Source organism: Sminthopsis crassicaudata, chromosome 6, assembly GCF_048593235.1.
Source record: "Sminthopsis crassicaudata isolate SCR6 chromosome 6, ASM4859323v1, whole genome shotgun sequence".
Classification (NCBI taxonomy): Eukaryota; Metazoa; Chordata; class Mammalia; order Dasyuromorphia; family Dasyuridae; genus Sminthopsis; species Sminthopsis crassicaudata.
The window spans coordinates 14,918,496-14,934,388 of NC_133622.1; the positions used below are offsets into that span (position 1 = coordinate 14,918,496).

General features: G+C 33.9%; 1 protein-coding gene across 8 annotated transcripts in view; it reads right to left on the minus strand.

The window, feature by feature from the left end:
• PPARGC1A (PPARG coactivator 1 alpha) overlaps window positions 1-15,893 on the minus strand; it is a 755,048-nt gene that overhangs the window by 119,241 nt on the left and 619,914 nt on the right. Inside the window, exon 1 of one of the 8 annotated variants that reach the window (XM_074275735.1) lies at window positions 1,081-1,311. The exons of 6 other annotated variants lie outside the window; for them this stretch is intronic. In XM_074275735.1, coding sequence (XP_074131836.1) covers window positions 1,081-1,128 — 48 coding nt within the window. In that variant the 5' untranslated portion in view covers window positions 1,129-1,311. Of the gene's footprint in view, window positions 1-1,080; window positions 1,312-15,893 lie in introns of those variants that run through there. One more of the 8 variants, XM_074275737.1, reaches the window with a different exon arrangement.

The following is a 15,893-nucleotide window of genomic DNA, read 5'->3' on the forward strand; positions in this document are numbered from 1 at the left end:
GAGTGGGCTGCATCCCACCGGCATGCACAGAAAGTTTCCCGTTTCACAAGTTGGCCAAACTTTGAGAGAACATCCCACTGCACCGAGTGCTCACATGAAGACATGGTCCGATCGCTCCACATCGCACTTTTCGGGGAAGCGCTGCCTCCCCCTGCCTCCGAAAGCCCACGAGTCGCCCCCAGCCGAAGCTGGCCATTCCTAGCTCGATTTATTTATTGTTACCCAAGCGGCGGCACCGGCAGCAGCATTAGCATTAGCAGCAGCAGCAGCAGCAATTCCACACACACACAATCCCCGCATCAACTCTTTTTGCCAGTCTGTTGTCTAGGGTGCACCGGGAGATTTAACCATTTGTTGCGCGAGCACCATTCCCCGAGAACCTTTGCGCTTCGGGAGAGGCTTTTTTTTTTTTTTTTTTTTTTTTTTTGCCCAAATCTTGCCACGACCCGGATAAATGAGAAGAAAGTAGCATCTCTGCTTCCGATTCCGGTGGAAAAAAAGATTCTGCTAAAGGACTCTGCTCGGGGGGTTTGTGAGTTGTTCAGCTTGAGAAACGGGGGGGGGCGGGGAAGGGGGGGAGGGAAGGAGGAGAGGGAATCCCGAACGGGGGGTTGGGGGGGGATGCAAAGCAAGCTCAATTTGAAAATAGCCATTTCCATTTTGTCTTAATCGTATTTTAACTAGAAATGGCATTTTTCCAAGCAGGCCACTGAATGCCAGTGGCAAGCCTTGCGACTGATTCCTATCAATATCTTAGAGCAGAAATATTGCATCTGACTGGCAAGAGAGCCAAAGGCACATGAAAATAGTTTCCAACTGCAAGAGATACTGATGACAGCAGCTAAGCTTTGATTTGCTCCCAGCCTCTGAGAGGAACCTTAAAATAGCCAACTTAGGGGAGTTAAGATAAGATTGCGACTTGCTTTCCAAAAAAAAAAAATCTCCTGCCCGCTTTTACTTTGCTCCTTAGTCTCCTCATCAAAACCTCCCCTTCTCCACAATACTTGCGTCCAAGTTAAGGCGCTACAACGGTCTGCAGTGCACACACAGCCCGGCTCGGCTCGGCTCAGCCCGGCTCACCTCTATGTCACTCCAAACAGAGTCCTGGTTGCACATGTCCCACGCCATCCAGCTTCTGAATGACGGCAGTAAAGCTTTGAAAACTACAATCCACAGAGCGTACACTCATGCAGGCAACTAGCCTCTTACTGAGAGGGAACTGAAGGCACCTGTCTTACTACTGTTGCCAGTCACATGACAAAGCTATTAAAAAGTAGGCTGGGCTGTCACTCACCCAGCCTTCTCTTGTGCAGCCTGCTGCTCAAACTCGTGACGTCACTCAAAGGCAAGACCTCGCTCTCGGTGAAGTAAAAGGTTTAACCAAAAAAAAAAAAAAAAAAAAAAAAAAGCCCTGGACTTCCCAGCCCCACGCCGAGCTTCAAGGCAGCCTTGAAGGCCACACCTCCCGAAAGGAAAGGAAAGGACTGGCAGGAAAATCCCCGAGGAGCTTCGGAAATCTCGCTTGGCTCATGCAAAGCCAAGTCAGGGACAGAGCCCTGTTTTGTTGCAAGGGAAGAAGTGAGGGATTGGGGCTGAACCGGGCGCTCTCTCGACTCTTATTCTCTTTCGAGGGGGGGATAGGAAGTTCTGCCTTGTCGTTTTGCCTGCTGGGATAGATAGGATTGCGTTCATCAGGCAAGTTGAGCCACTGCGTTGAACTTTGGGGTTTGTTTGAATCCCAGCCCCCCACAGGTTACTTCTGATTCCTTTTTTTTTTTTTTTTTTTTTTTTTTTTTTTAATTTGGAGGCATTAAAAAAAAAATACCCAAAAATCTCGTTAAAAAAAAATAAAAAAATTTACTTGTCTCCTGAGCACCAATGAAATGCCAGCCTCAAAGCAGTGCTTGCTGGTCGGTCTGCTCCATATAAGGACATGAGGCACAGGACCCAACACAAACTAACAGCATCACCCCTCTCAGATCCCTCCTAATTATTTCCACTTCTTCCCTAATCTCCTTGAAGACAAGTGTTATTAAATGCAACTGCTGCTGTTCTGCCCAGATTCTTTGTGCATCTTCACAAGAAGGAGCTTTTGCTCCAAAATGGCCTCGGGGTGCATTCTGGGATTAAACACTTTATTCCAAAGCCACTGACCTGGCTGCTACCGGTTGGAGTTTGAAAATGGGAATGTCCATGTAGTAAGGTGAAAGCACCAACACATTATTAACAGAAATACTTTTTTTTTTTTTCCCCTTTTCCCCCCTTGGGCTTTCTACAGCTCCTGTCCCTGAGACAATGAGGGCTGTTGCAGGTGCACCTGTTTTCTGATGACACTACAGACTGAATACATAACAAACTCAAGGTACCAAGCATCACTGAAAAAGATTTCCCATAATAGAAAAATGCTTTACCTTAACCCCTTCCAACTATTTGTGTGTGTGTGTGTGTGTGTGTGTGTGTGTGTGTGTGTGTGTGTATGTTCTCATCTTCCTTTCCTCCAACACACTGAAAAATTGAGAGACAGCTATATTACCTATATTAAAACACTGTCCTTTTGAGTTTTATGCGACTGCTTTACTTGACATGATAACTTTACCAAGTTAAAAAATTAACCTAAAAATAGGAGATAGCTGAAATTCTGCGCTGCATCAGTGATTGACTTTGCTAATGTTAGTATTATTTCCTTTCCAAGAATTTGTGGTGATTTACTAATATGTACTGTAAATTTAAAAATTGCTAAATATAATCAATAATAATAAAAATGCTAAATATAATAAATTTCCCACTGAGATGGGAAAGAAAAAATGAACCGTTCTTCGAATGGTTTGCTTTTTCTATCAGATACAATTTTTTTTTTCTTTGACAATATCCGCATTAAGCAACAAGTAAATCCTGGGATAATCCAACCACTTTGACAGTTTATCATTATTTAGTTCAAAAATGATTCCATTCTTTTGGTTACTTAAAAAAATTAACCAAGCACATATTATTGACACATTTGCAGGCACAGATGTGGAAATGAGATCTTATTTCTGTTCTTTTTGAATAAAAAAAAAGATAAACACTGTGATTTTCACAAAGCATTTTTACAAGCCAGTAATAGTATCACATTGACTTAATCTCCAAAGAAACTCCGGTTTTCTTCCCAATTATATTCAGACTTAATGATAAAACTGCAGTAAATTATTAAGATTTGGGGCAAAGATCACTAACTCTATCTTCAACTCAGTCAACTGTGAAATAATGTTAGTCATCTGACCTATAGAAATAAAGTCAATGTTTATTAATTATTATCAGTTCATCCTTAGCACCACAGTCTCCTCCAATACTTCTTTTTAACTGTGCTGCTCATCAATACACAGTCTATCATATCACTTATAAAAATCAATGTACAGGTTTTATAGGAAAGGATTTAGTTCTGAACATTCTTATCAACCTTTCAGGCATTGGGATCACAATGCAGAGTTTCTGTTTTGGAGTGGGAAGGGGAGGTCTGTGCTCATTGAATTCTGGTACTGCTTTTTTATTTTATTTTTTTATTATTTTTTTCAAATTAAGCAACTTAAACAAAGCACACAATAATATTAACCAAAAAGTAGTTTCACAGGAGTTTGGGGAGCTAGAGGAATATAGAATTCTTAAATTCTTAAATCACTCCATCATATCTTTTTCTCCTCAAAGCTGTTTTATAAATAAAAATGTATTACAAGTAATTTACTCATGCTAATTGGATTAGCTTCTGCTATTAAAAAAAATTCTCAAAAAAATGACAAGCTTCTTCTTCCAGTCAAGAATTACTTATTGTTCTTTAGGATTTAGCTAACCCTTCAGATTGAATTTTTTTTCCTATACAATTTGTTTATTGTATTCAAGGTAATTTGTATTTGCTGATTTTCTCATCTTGCCTTTTCCTGATTCTTATTACATTACATTATTCTCTGTGCCTTCTGTACACTGTTAATAGTTTCATTTCCAGTACCCCAGGATTCCTCTGTAGTACTTTTCCACATCTCTTCATTAAGTTTCTTAAGTGTTCATATGCCATTCAATAAAGGTTTATTAAGAGTCTGATTTGTGCCTAGGATTGTGTAGGTGATAGGAAGGGAAGGGAGAGCCAGAAAAGCATAGAGGACAATACTTGTTTTCAGGAATGCTTTTAATATTTGAGAAAAAAAAAAAACACGAAAACAATTAGAGTTAAAGTATTACTCAAATCAATATTCAGTTTCCTTTTTTTCTCCAAGTACAAGGTCCTTGTCTCTGATGACTTTTCACTCCCAATTTTTTTCTGACTTTATCTTAATGATGAAAGTAGATATTTATTAATATCTGATCTCAGTCATGTAGAATATGGACCTAGATATGAATCTTGATTTCATTTCTTTGTTACCTAACTTCCTTCCCCATCTTTACAAATGTTGTAGGGCTTGGTCACATTTTTTGCCAAAATTCTTTATGACAGAAAAAATAAATTGTCATTTGTGGCACACATACTGAACCTAGTTCTGAATATAAGCCCTCTGAGAAAACTGAATGTTCATGCCCCTAATCCCCTTACTATCCCAAGAAATCTATTAAACAGTCCATGAGAAAACATCACCTTATTAGCATCTCTAGCAAATAAATTTGACCAAACAGAAGCAGTTTTAAGATTATTTTTCTCTTCCCAAATGTAGACTTTCTATACTTTTCAAATTTTATGAAATTTTAATCCTAGAGCTGCAAAAAAGCTGATTGTTAAATCTTCAGAATGAGCACTTATATCGCAGCAATTGGCAAACGCTACAAATTGGGACTTAATTTATTATTTTGTTGATTATATTAATTTAAGAAAGCTATGAGACAAAAATTAAGATTAAACTTTAAAATGTTTTGTGCTTATGGGGGGTAGAACAGGGGAAAGAGGGGAAATGAAATAATTCTTAAAGATCTACCAGAATGCCCTTACATGTACATGCCTGATAAGTGGTCTTTTACAATTTGTTTAAATATCTCCAGAAGGGGAGAACTAACTTTATGAAATAATAATTGCTTCAGGAAAATCATAAAATCATAGATTAAATTTGGAAGGGACCTTGGAGATCATATAATCCAACCCACTCATTAAAAATAAGGAAACTCAGGCACAGAGTGACATCCATTCAGGCAAGGGTTCTCTCATTGAAGAGCCAATGCATTTCTCATTTTATCAACCTATTTCTCTTTGCAATAGTTCTGGTTATTAGGATATTTTAATTTATATCAAGCATAAAATTACCTCTTCAACTTCTATTCATTGGTTCTATTGCTTCCATCTGGGAACAGACTAAATAAGTTTATTCTCTTTTTGTCATGACTGTGTACTAAGTGAACATAATTATCATTCCCTTAACACCAAGAGTATTCAATTCTACACAAGATGTGGAACCCAGAATTGAACTTTATACTTGTATTGGCTTTTCCTGGGGCCTGATACAGTAGTAACATCAAACTAAAGAGTTTTGGACAACAGGCCTTCCCTAATGTTCTCAAAATTGCGCTTTATTTTGCCCTGGCATCAAATTGTTGACTGGGCTTTGTCTATAACCCTCTCCCATATTTAAGATTTTTAATATTTAAGTTATTATTATGCTAAAAACAAATCTACATCTATCCTATTTGTTGAAAAAAAATATGAAAGAGAATCCAATAGAAGAGCCTCTTAAGGTAGAATGCGATTTTCTATTGGCTTCTGTTATAGTATATAGTAATGAGTAAAATTGAACATAGAAAAATTTTAAAATGTTCAAACTGATTAAAAGGAATAGGGTTTACCAGAAGTTGAAAGGAGTGACAAAAAATCCTGAAAAGTCTTCTTTGTAAAAATAACACATTTCCAGGAACTCAAAGTCATCCTGACCAGTGACATCCCAACTAAAGGTAATGAACTAATCTATTTTTCTAGGAATTCCATCTTTCAAGAGCACTTCAGTAATGAAAGAAAGTACAACTGCATAAAATATATATATGTTTATTTGCATACAGGATACATGTCACATATTACATATTTACATTTAAACATACATATATTTTAATATATAACATATATGTACAAATGTGTTTTATATATTTATTTTTATCAGTCATAATTTCATGCTTAATGGCTGCCACTCTACTATTTCAGTACTTGAGAATACACTAACTCTATTCTAAGAATTCTTCAAAGAATTCTGAGATTGCCAACTGAACAGTGGCAGGGTACAGGGCACAAAGTCCATGAGCCTTTAAATACTCTAAACTCAAATCTCATTTTATACCAAACAGCTATGGTCAAGTCAATGTGAATGAAGTACCTTTGAGGAACGAAATAGAGGAGTCCGTGGACTGCTTTAGTATCTTCTAGCAATTAAAAAATATAGAAAATATAGACATTTCTCATATTCAAATAAAATCTTTCTCCAACATAGCTCTATGAAACTGAATCAGCTTTTTTTTCTTCCTCCTTTGGGATTCAAGATCTGTACTTTTTTTGTATTAAAACAAAGAATAATATAGATGTTCTTGAGTTGTAATCAGTTTGTCCAATGCTAACAATATAAGGTGTTATGCTTATCATGTGCAAAACTATCTCACAAAAGAGGGATAAAAATCTGGATTTTCACCTGACATCTGCTAAGGGGACATAACGGGGCTCTGATGCAATGGCAAGAAAATGTACTGATTGGGAGTAAGGAGGCCTGGATATTTGGATTCTGACACTTAATTTCTGAAGTCTCATTTCTGTAGCTCAGTTTCCTCATCTGAAAAAGGATGTTTTTGAAATAGATGATTTCCAAAGCCCTTAAAGCTCTAACATTCGTTGAATCTACACTTTAAAAGGTACTTCCCTTTATTTTCAATTTGAGCCCCAAACTACAGTTGAAATGAGAGTGTGATTTAATGAGACTGTACTTATCATAATAACACACATTAAAATTTCTGGCATGAAATATGAGCTCTCCAAAAATGTTTTAAAAAATTAGTAAACCATCTTTTTGTTTCAAGTTTTATTATTTTTTTTGTAATATATAAAAAGCATTCATGCTCATTCTTTTCATCTGGAAGAACTATGAAACAGTGATTCACCAAGGTAAGGAGACATATTCAGAGATAGCAAGTTAGTCAAACCATACCTCAAGCCTCTAATTTCTGAATCTGGCTACAATCTTATAACTTCTTAGTTTGAAAAGAGAAAATGTTATTTTCATACTATCCCCCAAATAATAAATCATAGTTGAAAATTCTCCCAAACAGCTAAATTTATTTAACTAGACCAAGTCTTTGTATATTTCTTAGTTTTTCCCAATGCTTTAGCATTTGCATTTTACTCCCAATAAGACCAAAATGTAGTCCCAATGTAAAAAAAAAAAATCACACAGATTTACTGTTGCCTTGATAAATAGCTAAATGGAAGTAAATTCCAATTTGAAATCAGATTTAGGTCAGATTTGCTTTGGGAGTCAAATTGGACTCCATGATTTGGAAGGTATATATATATATATATATATATATATATATACACACACACACATATATATGTATACCACATATATATATATATCTATATGTATATATATATACACATATATATGTGTGTATATATATATGTATATATATACACACATATATATGTATACCTATATATATGTATATGTATATATATATATATATGTATATGTATATATATAATCATTAATAGCACCAAGGGTTAAGTGCAGCAATTCAAAAATGTAGAAGTATCATCAAAAAAAATCTGCCTCATATCTCACTTCATTTTAGTCCAATTTCTACTCCTTTTAAAATTCTGATTATCAGAATGTACAAATATCTGCAATTAAAAGCCAGGCTTTGCAATGTTCTTATATACAAACAGTCTCCATATTATAGATGTCCTCCCCCTCCCATCCCTGCTATTAGAGCAGACATGAATGCTTAGTGCAGTTCAAAAGCCGAAGAGAAGAAATTGTGAAAAGAAAAACACTTTGGAAGAGTTGATCCTAAGACAGACTCCCAGACAGAGTTATATCCTCTCTGCTCAAAACTATCCTCCTTTATACTATGAACTTTTTGACAGCTATTGCTGCTTAGAATTTTACGAATTAAATATCACTCTGAGTCAACTACCAAACTATATTCTAAAAACACAAATTATACTTGGAGATTTGTAGGAATACCAGTACTTCACAGGTTAGTGAGATGTATTAGATTTGCTTTCTTCTGAAGAGGCCCCCAGTAAAAGAATGAAACTGTTTTTTGAATTAAAAGTATAAGAAGTGGATAAAAGAAGGTAGCATTTTAGAAGAGGGTGCCCTAGTGGATATTTAAGGCAGCATGAGTGCACTAATTATGGACACTGGGTGGAGGGGGAGGTGAGAGAAAGAGACTTATAATGGAGGTAAAAGAATAATAAGAGGGAAAGCTGGTGATTTCTAAAATTTGCCTAGAGACAATCCTGTGTCCAGAGAGAAGACCCAAGACCCTTTTCTTCATCCTTCTACCACTAGTTCTCTGCTTCCTGCAACAGACAAATCAAAGTGGCATCTTGGAAAACTAACTGCCATATAAAACATATGTTTTGGTATGAGAAAATGGGTTCCAAGATAGAAACAATCCATTTAGAAAGCATAGTTTGGGAACACAGATGTCCGTATTCACTTTCATATCGTAAGACTTATCTGATACTGGTACAGAATGAGCACCTGCCACCCAATCAGCTTCCCAGCGCAAGCTGTCTACTGTCCCCATCCTGAAATTTTGCTTATCTTCACGGCAATTGAGTTTCTTTGATTTGTTACGCAGATAAAATGTTTTCAAAAATTCTTAGGAAAACAAAAGTCTGTGGCTCTCGGTCCCTAATAAACTTCCCAAAATGATTCCCTTTTTTGAACCATTTTGAACCATTACTAGGTGGCACCATAGTGTACAGAGAACCAAGCCTAAAATCAAGAATATTCATATTTCCGAGTTCAAATCTCATCTCAGACACAAAGCTGTGTGACCCTGTTTAATCCTGTTTGTTCCTCTTCCATAAAATGAACTTTAAAAAATGACAAACTACATCAGTATCTTTGCCAAGAAAATGTTAAATGGGCTGATGAAGAATCAGACAGCTGAACAACAATAATAATGAAAAGAACATTGAGCAAGTGGCAGATAAGTGGTCTAGATCTGGTCCCTACTCATTAGCTATCTGACTCTTGGAAAGTGTTTCTTTGGTTTAAAAAAAAAAAAAGAACTGAGAATAAAAACTATTTCCTGTTTGTTGAGTACTCAGTTTCCCTGAAATAATCATTGAACATAGGAGGTACTTGATACAAACTTGTTGGATTGAAAAACTGCTCAAGCTCTCTAGATTTTGGTTTCTTTATCTGTCAAATCATAGTTTAGACTAAAAGCCCTCAATGATTCTTTTCAGCTTTAAAAGTCAAGGATTCATCTGTCCCAAATGAGGTGAGTTTCTTTTCTTTAAATGAGTTTTTATTGATATATTTTGTTTTTTCCCAATATTCCCATAGTTTTCCCCAATATCCTTAGCTTAGTCCTTGCAAAAGAACTCTTCTATCTGACAAATAGCTTTTTATAAATGAAAAAAAAAAAGAAAAAAAACCTCACATGATAAATCAATACATCAAAAAGAAGGGAAATATGTCCAATATATAATAATTGTACTTTAGATCTACTCATATCTCTTATTTCAAGTTATGCTTGTTCTTTATAATTTTATAATTTAGCAAAATATATTTTTTAATTTTGTGTGTGTGCTGATTCTTTCTCTTTAAAATTTTCAAATTGTTGTTTGCTGTTTACTCTGTATCAGGTATTTCTAAGCTCTCTGTATTTATAACATTTATCACTTCTTAAAGCACAGTAATATTCCATAATATTCATATGCCACAATTTGTTTAGCCATTCCCCAAGCAATTACTATTAGGTTTTGAGGGTCAAATGAGATAATCTATTTAAAAGTCTGTTAAGCACTATCTAAATATCAGCTGCTATTGTTAAAACAAACTATTGGATGAAAAATTTCCTTGTTAACTGTCCCTATCCAAATAGCTTTATTATAAAAAAATTAGTTATTTCAAGTGAAATTATTTGAATGCAAGATATGATTAAAATCTGATCAGCCTAAAACTATAATTTAAAAAAAATCTGATCAGCTTTACAAAACATCTGTTATTATTTAGGAAAGGTGAAAATGGTGAGATTCTTGAATTCAAGTTCTTGAATAGAAGTATGAATATTAAGATAAAAAGTAAACTAAAACCTGGTCTGCTACTGCAGGACGTGGGCTGTTTTAAAATGGAAATAATAAACCATAGTCAGCAAGCATCTATTAATTAATTGCCTACTATTTGCCAGGTACTAAAAATAATATAACAATAGAATAATTTCTGTGAAGTTTACTGAAGAGGGATTCTACTCCCCCTTTTTTTTTATTTCAGGAAACAAGATAAATAGGTAAATGGATAGATACTTAGCAATAATGGGCAGCACTAACCTATGAATGTTTCATTGTATATTCATTATGAATAGTATTTTAAATCAAGACTGTACCCAAAGGAGATTGTTCTCAATGGAAATTTAGGGGCAAGTCAATATAAGGGCTCATCTGGACCTATTTCATAGTCCTCTTTATCAAGGTATGGTCATGTATTTGCCTTAGTCATATTGAATATATTCTTCTTCATAGCACTTCATGGGAATATGAATGACAGTAAATGCACAGCATGACACCAAGAAAAAAACTTTGGGGATGAAAGTACTAGTAGCAATATAGTACATGTTCACCCTCTGGAGACACTACGAGGTAGTACAAAATAAAAATTGTTTTGTTTGATATTTAAAGCTCTTTATGATTTGCCCTCTTCCTACCTGATTAACTTAGGTTCACTTGCTTGAATACAACACTCCTGGCTGTTCCCCCAAGTTTGCCATAATCTCCTCTGTCCTTCAGAGCTCTGAAGACCGAGTACACATTTCTGCAGCAAGACTTTCTTGGAGCTCCTAACTGTGTCAGTATTTTCCCTCTCACATTACCCATATTTGCCCTGAATAAATTTGTTATGTCCCTAGCTCTTAACAGATTATTTTCAAAACAGAATGTATGCTCCTTGAGGACAGGAACTGGTTTTGTGTCTTTTTTTGCATTTCCAGGTCCTACTATATTTCCAGGCACATGGTAATTGCTAAATGAATATTTGTTGTGACCTGACTTCACAGCTCAGATGGATAACAGTACACAGAGAGTAAGAAATCTGTAGTTGGAGCTTTTTCTTTGAAATAGAAGGGCACAAATGGGCAGAAGTTTTCAATCCTTTATTTGTGTGAAAAATGAAAATGTAAGAAAAAGATTTCCCAAATTTTCCTAGATTTTCCAAACCTAAAATGGTCAGAAAAGTGAAGGTAAAGAGAACAAAGTTTTCAATAAAGGAATTATAATAATCTTGAAATAGCTCAGCTTCAACTTTCTTTAACTTGTCTTATTCCAACTAGATTTTTAAAACCCCATCTTTTAAAAATGAAATCTGTTGACCATTAGAGACAAGTTTTTATAATCTGCTTTAGTAGATCCATTCCAATGAAAAAGTGCCTAAAATAGAAAGAAGCTAACCTTTTACACATTGACACAAGGCTGCATCAAGGGAACGTAAGCTTTCAGAGCCTTCCTGTGGGTATTTTCAGCTTGTGTGCTCTTTGTCTCCTCTATTACATTAACCAGCATTGCATACTGTGTAAAAACCCAGGACAGGAGCTGTGGGTTGTGGCAGGCATGCTCAGCTGATAGGAAGTAGAAGTAACTAAACTCTTTAAAGCTATATTTCTTTTTTACTCTTCTGAAAGAAATGAAGTCTAGAGAGAATGATGGCAAATAATTTCTCAAAAACTATAATTTAAATGAGTAACAGGCTAATTAATCTATTTATTCTACTTAAAGCAGCAAGAGTTTTTGGTGGATAGCGTTTTATGTTCCAAAAAAGGGAAAAAACAACAGACAGGTGAAAAGCAGGAATGCCTTGTACAAAGGGGCTAAAAAAAAAAGAAAAGAGAAAATTATCTTGTATAAAAGTTGTGTGCAAGGAAGAGCTTTGGCAATAGAAGGGGAAATGATGGAAGGGAAAGCAATGATAGAACCTTACATCTTAATTGGTTAAAAGAGGGGGAAATTATATATATATATATATATATATATATATATATATATATATATATATATATATATATGTATATATATATATACATATATATATATATATGTATGTATAGGTATATATGTTGAGAGAGAGAAAGTGATATTAAATTAGTAATAGAAACCAATTTACCTAACAAGGAAGAAGGACAGGAAGGGGACAAAAAGGGGAATGAGAAATTGAGTGATAAAAAGGGAGAGAAAATAAAAGAAAGCAGTGATCAAAAACAAAACAGACTTTGGAGGAGGAACAAGGTAAAAAGAGAACCAGAACAATGAACAAAAGAAAACAGAATAGACAAGAATAATAAGAGAGGGGAAATGGAGCTAATAATCATAACTGTGAATGGGATGAATTCACTCATAAAAAAGGAAACAAATAGCCGAATGGATTTAGAAACAAGAACCCAACAGTATGTTGTTTACAAGAAGCATACTTGAAATGGAAAGACACACAATGAGTTAAAATAAGGGGCTGGAACATAACCAATTATGCATCAGCTGAAATATAAAAACAAAGTCAGGGATAGCAATCATAATCTCAGAGAAAGCGAAAGCAAAAATAGACATAAATAAAAGTGATAAGAAGCAAACTACACCTTGTTATAAGGAACCATGGACAATGAAGTATTATCAATTCTGAACATATATGTATAAAATGACATGACATCCAAATTCTTAAAGGAAAAGTTAATGAATTGCAGGGGAAAATAAGTTATGAGATTATACTCATGGGGAAACTCAACTTTCCCTTCTCATTATTAGATAATTCTAACTATAAAATCAATAAGAAAGAAGTTAAGGAGATTAATAGAATCTTAGAAAAGTAAGAAATAATAAAAGCTCTGGATGAAACTGAACTAGGGTAGAAAGAAGTATGTCTTCCCTTTCAAATGTACATGAAACCTTCACAAAAACTGACCATTAGAACATAAAAACCTCACAACCAAATGCAGAAAAGCAGAAATATTAAATGCATTCTTTTCAGACCACAATGCAATAAAAATTGTATGTAATAAAAGGACATGGAATAGATTAAAAGTTAATTAGAAACTAAACAATCTAATCCTAAAGAATGAATAGATCAAAGAACAAATCATAAAAACAATGAATAATTTCATTAAAGAGATTGACAGTGTGTGTAATGTAGTCACAGCAGTGATTAAGGGATTTTTTTTAATGTCTGAGAGCATATTTCGATAAAAGAAAAAGAAAAGCAGATCAGTAAAATGAGCACACAATTAAAATAAAAACAGAAAAAGAACAAATTCAAAATCCTTGATTAAATACTAACCTAGAAATCTTTAAAATCAAAGGAGAGAATGATAAAATTAAAAGTAAAAAACAAAACAAAACAAAACATTGAACTAATAAAACTCATAGATGGTTTTAGGGGTTTAAATACAACAGATACAATTTTGGTTAAATTGATTTTTAAAAAAAAGAAAACCAAACTGCTAGTATCAAATATTTAAAAGAGTAAATGCACTACCAATAAATTTAAAATTAAAACAATTTTTATCCAATTATATATGTGTAAAACTGACAATCTAAGTGAAATGGATGCAAATTTACAGAAATAGAAGCTACCCAAATTAATTGAAGAGAAAATACTTAAAATACCCCATCTTAGAAAGGGAAATTGAACAAGTGGCCAATGAGTTGCCTAAGAAAAAATTCCCAGGATCAGATTTGTAAGTCAATTCTACCACACATTGAAGGAACAATTAATTCTAATAGTACATAAACTATTTTTAAATAGATAAGGAAAGAGCCCTACCAATTTTTTATGATATAAATATAGTTTTGATACATAAACCAGACAGAGCAAAAACAGAGAAAGAAAACTATATCCTAATTTCCTTAATGAATATCAACACAGAAACTTTAAATAAAATACTAGCAAGGAGATTAGAGCAATATATCATAAAGATCATAAACAATGACCAGGTGGGATTTATATCAGAATGCAAGGCTGGTTCAATATTAGGAAAATTTATCAGTATAATTGACAGCATCAATAACAAAAACAACAAATAAAATTTGATTATATAGTAATGCAGAAAAACATTTGAAAAAATACAAGATTCATCTCCATACTGCAAAGCATAGGAATAAATTGAACCTTTCTTTTAACACTTAGTTATCTATCTAAAACTAAAAGCAAGTAACAACTATAAGAGGGATAAACTTGAAGCCTTCCTAATAAAATGAGGACTGAAACAATATTGTACCACAAATGCTAGTTTTGGAAATAAGGGTGAAAAAAGAAATTGAAGAATAAAAACAGGCAAGGAGGAAAGAAAACTATTACTTTTGACAGATGATATGATAGTATACTTAGAGAACCCTAGAGAATCATCTAAAAACTAATTGAAATGATAACTTCAGCAAAGCTTCAGAATGGAAAATAAACCCACATAAATCATCAACCTTTCTATATGCTACCCACAAATTCTAGCAGCAAGAGAAGGAAAGAGAAATTCCATTTAAAATTATGACATGATATAAATACTTGAGACTCTATCTGCCAAGACAACCCCAGGGAGCACATGAACACAATTACAAAACACTTTTTACAAAAATAAAAACAGGTCAAACAACTGCAGAAATATTAATTGCTCATGGGTAGGTCGAACCAATAGAATAAAACTGGAAATCCTATTCAAATTAATTTACTTATTCAGTGCCAAACTAACAAAAATTATTTTATAGAGTTAGAAAAATAATAATAACTAATTTCATCTGGAAGAACAAAAGGTTAAAAATATCAAGGAAACCAATGAAGAAAATGTTAAGGAAAGCAGTCTAACAGTTTCAGATTTCAAACAAAATTTCAAAATGACTAATCATCAAAATGATCTGGTGCTGACCAAGAAATAGGGTGATGGTTCACTGGAATATATTAAGCACACAATACACAGTAATAAATGACCAAAGTAATATGGTGTTTAATCAACACAAAGATTTAAGCTTTGAAGGTAAGAATTCAATTTTTGGCAAAAATTTCTGTGGAAATTGGAAAGTAGTTTGGCAGAAACTAGACAGAGCCCACATGGCACATCAATGGCATGGCATGGCATATCAATCTAAGGTTAAAATTGATAAATTAGACATAAATGGTGATATTTTAAGTTGATTAGGGGAGCATGGAAAAATATACCCATTACGCCTTTGGATAAGATGAGATTTTATGACCAAACCAGAGAAAGTAAGCATCATAGAATGTAAAAGATATAATTTGACTACATGAAATTAAATAGGGTTTGCACAAATTAGACAAAGGCAGCTAAAATCAGAAGGAAAACAGAAAACTGGGGGAAATTTTTGCAGCAAAGTCCTCTTATAAAGGTCTCATTTCTCAAATATATAGGGAACTAAGCCAAATTTATAAAAATAAAAGTCATTTCCCAGTTGATAAATGTTCAAAGGATATGAACAGGCAGTTTTTAGAAGAAGAAATCAAAGTTATAGTTCACATAAAAATGCTCTGAATCACTGCTGATTAGAGAAATTAAAATTAAAACAGCTCTGAGATACCACATCACACCTATCAGATTGGCTAACATGACAGAAAAGGCAAATGACAAATGTTGGAGGGGATGTGGAAGAATAAAGAAACTAATACACTGTTGGTGATGTGAATTTGTCTAATCATTCTTAAAAATAATTTGAAACTATGCCCAAATTGCTATAAAACTTGTGC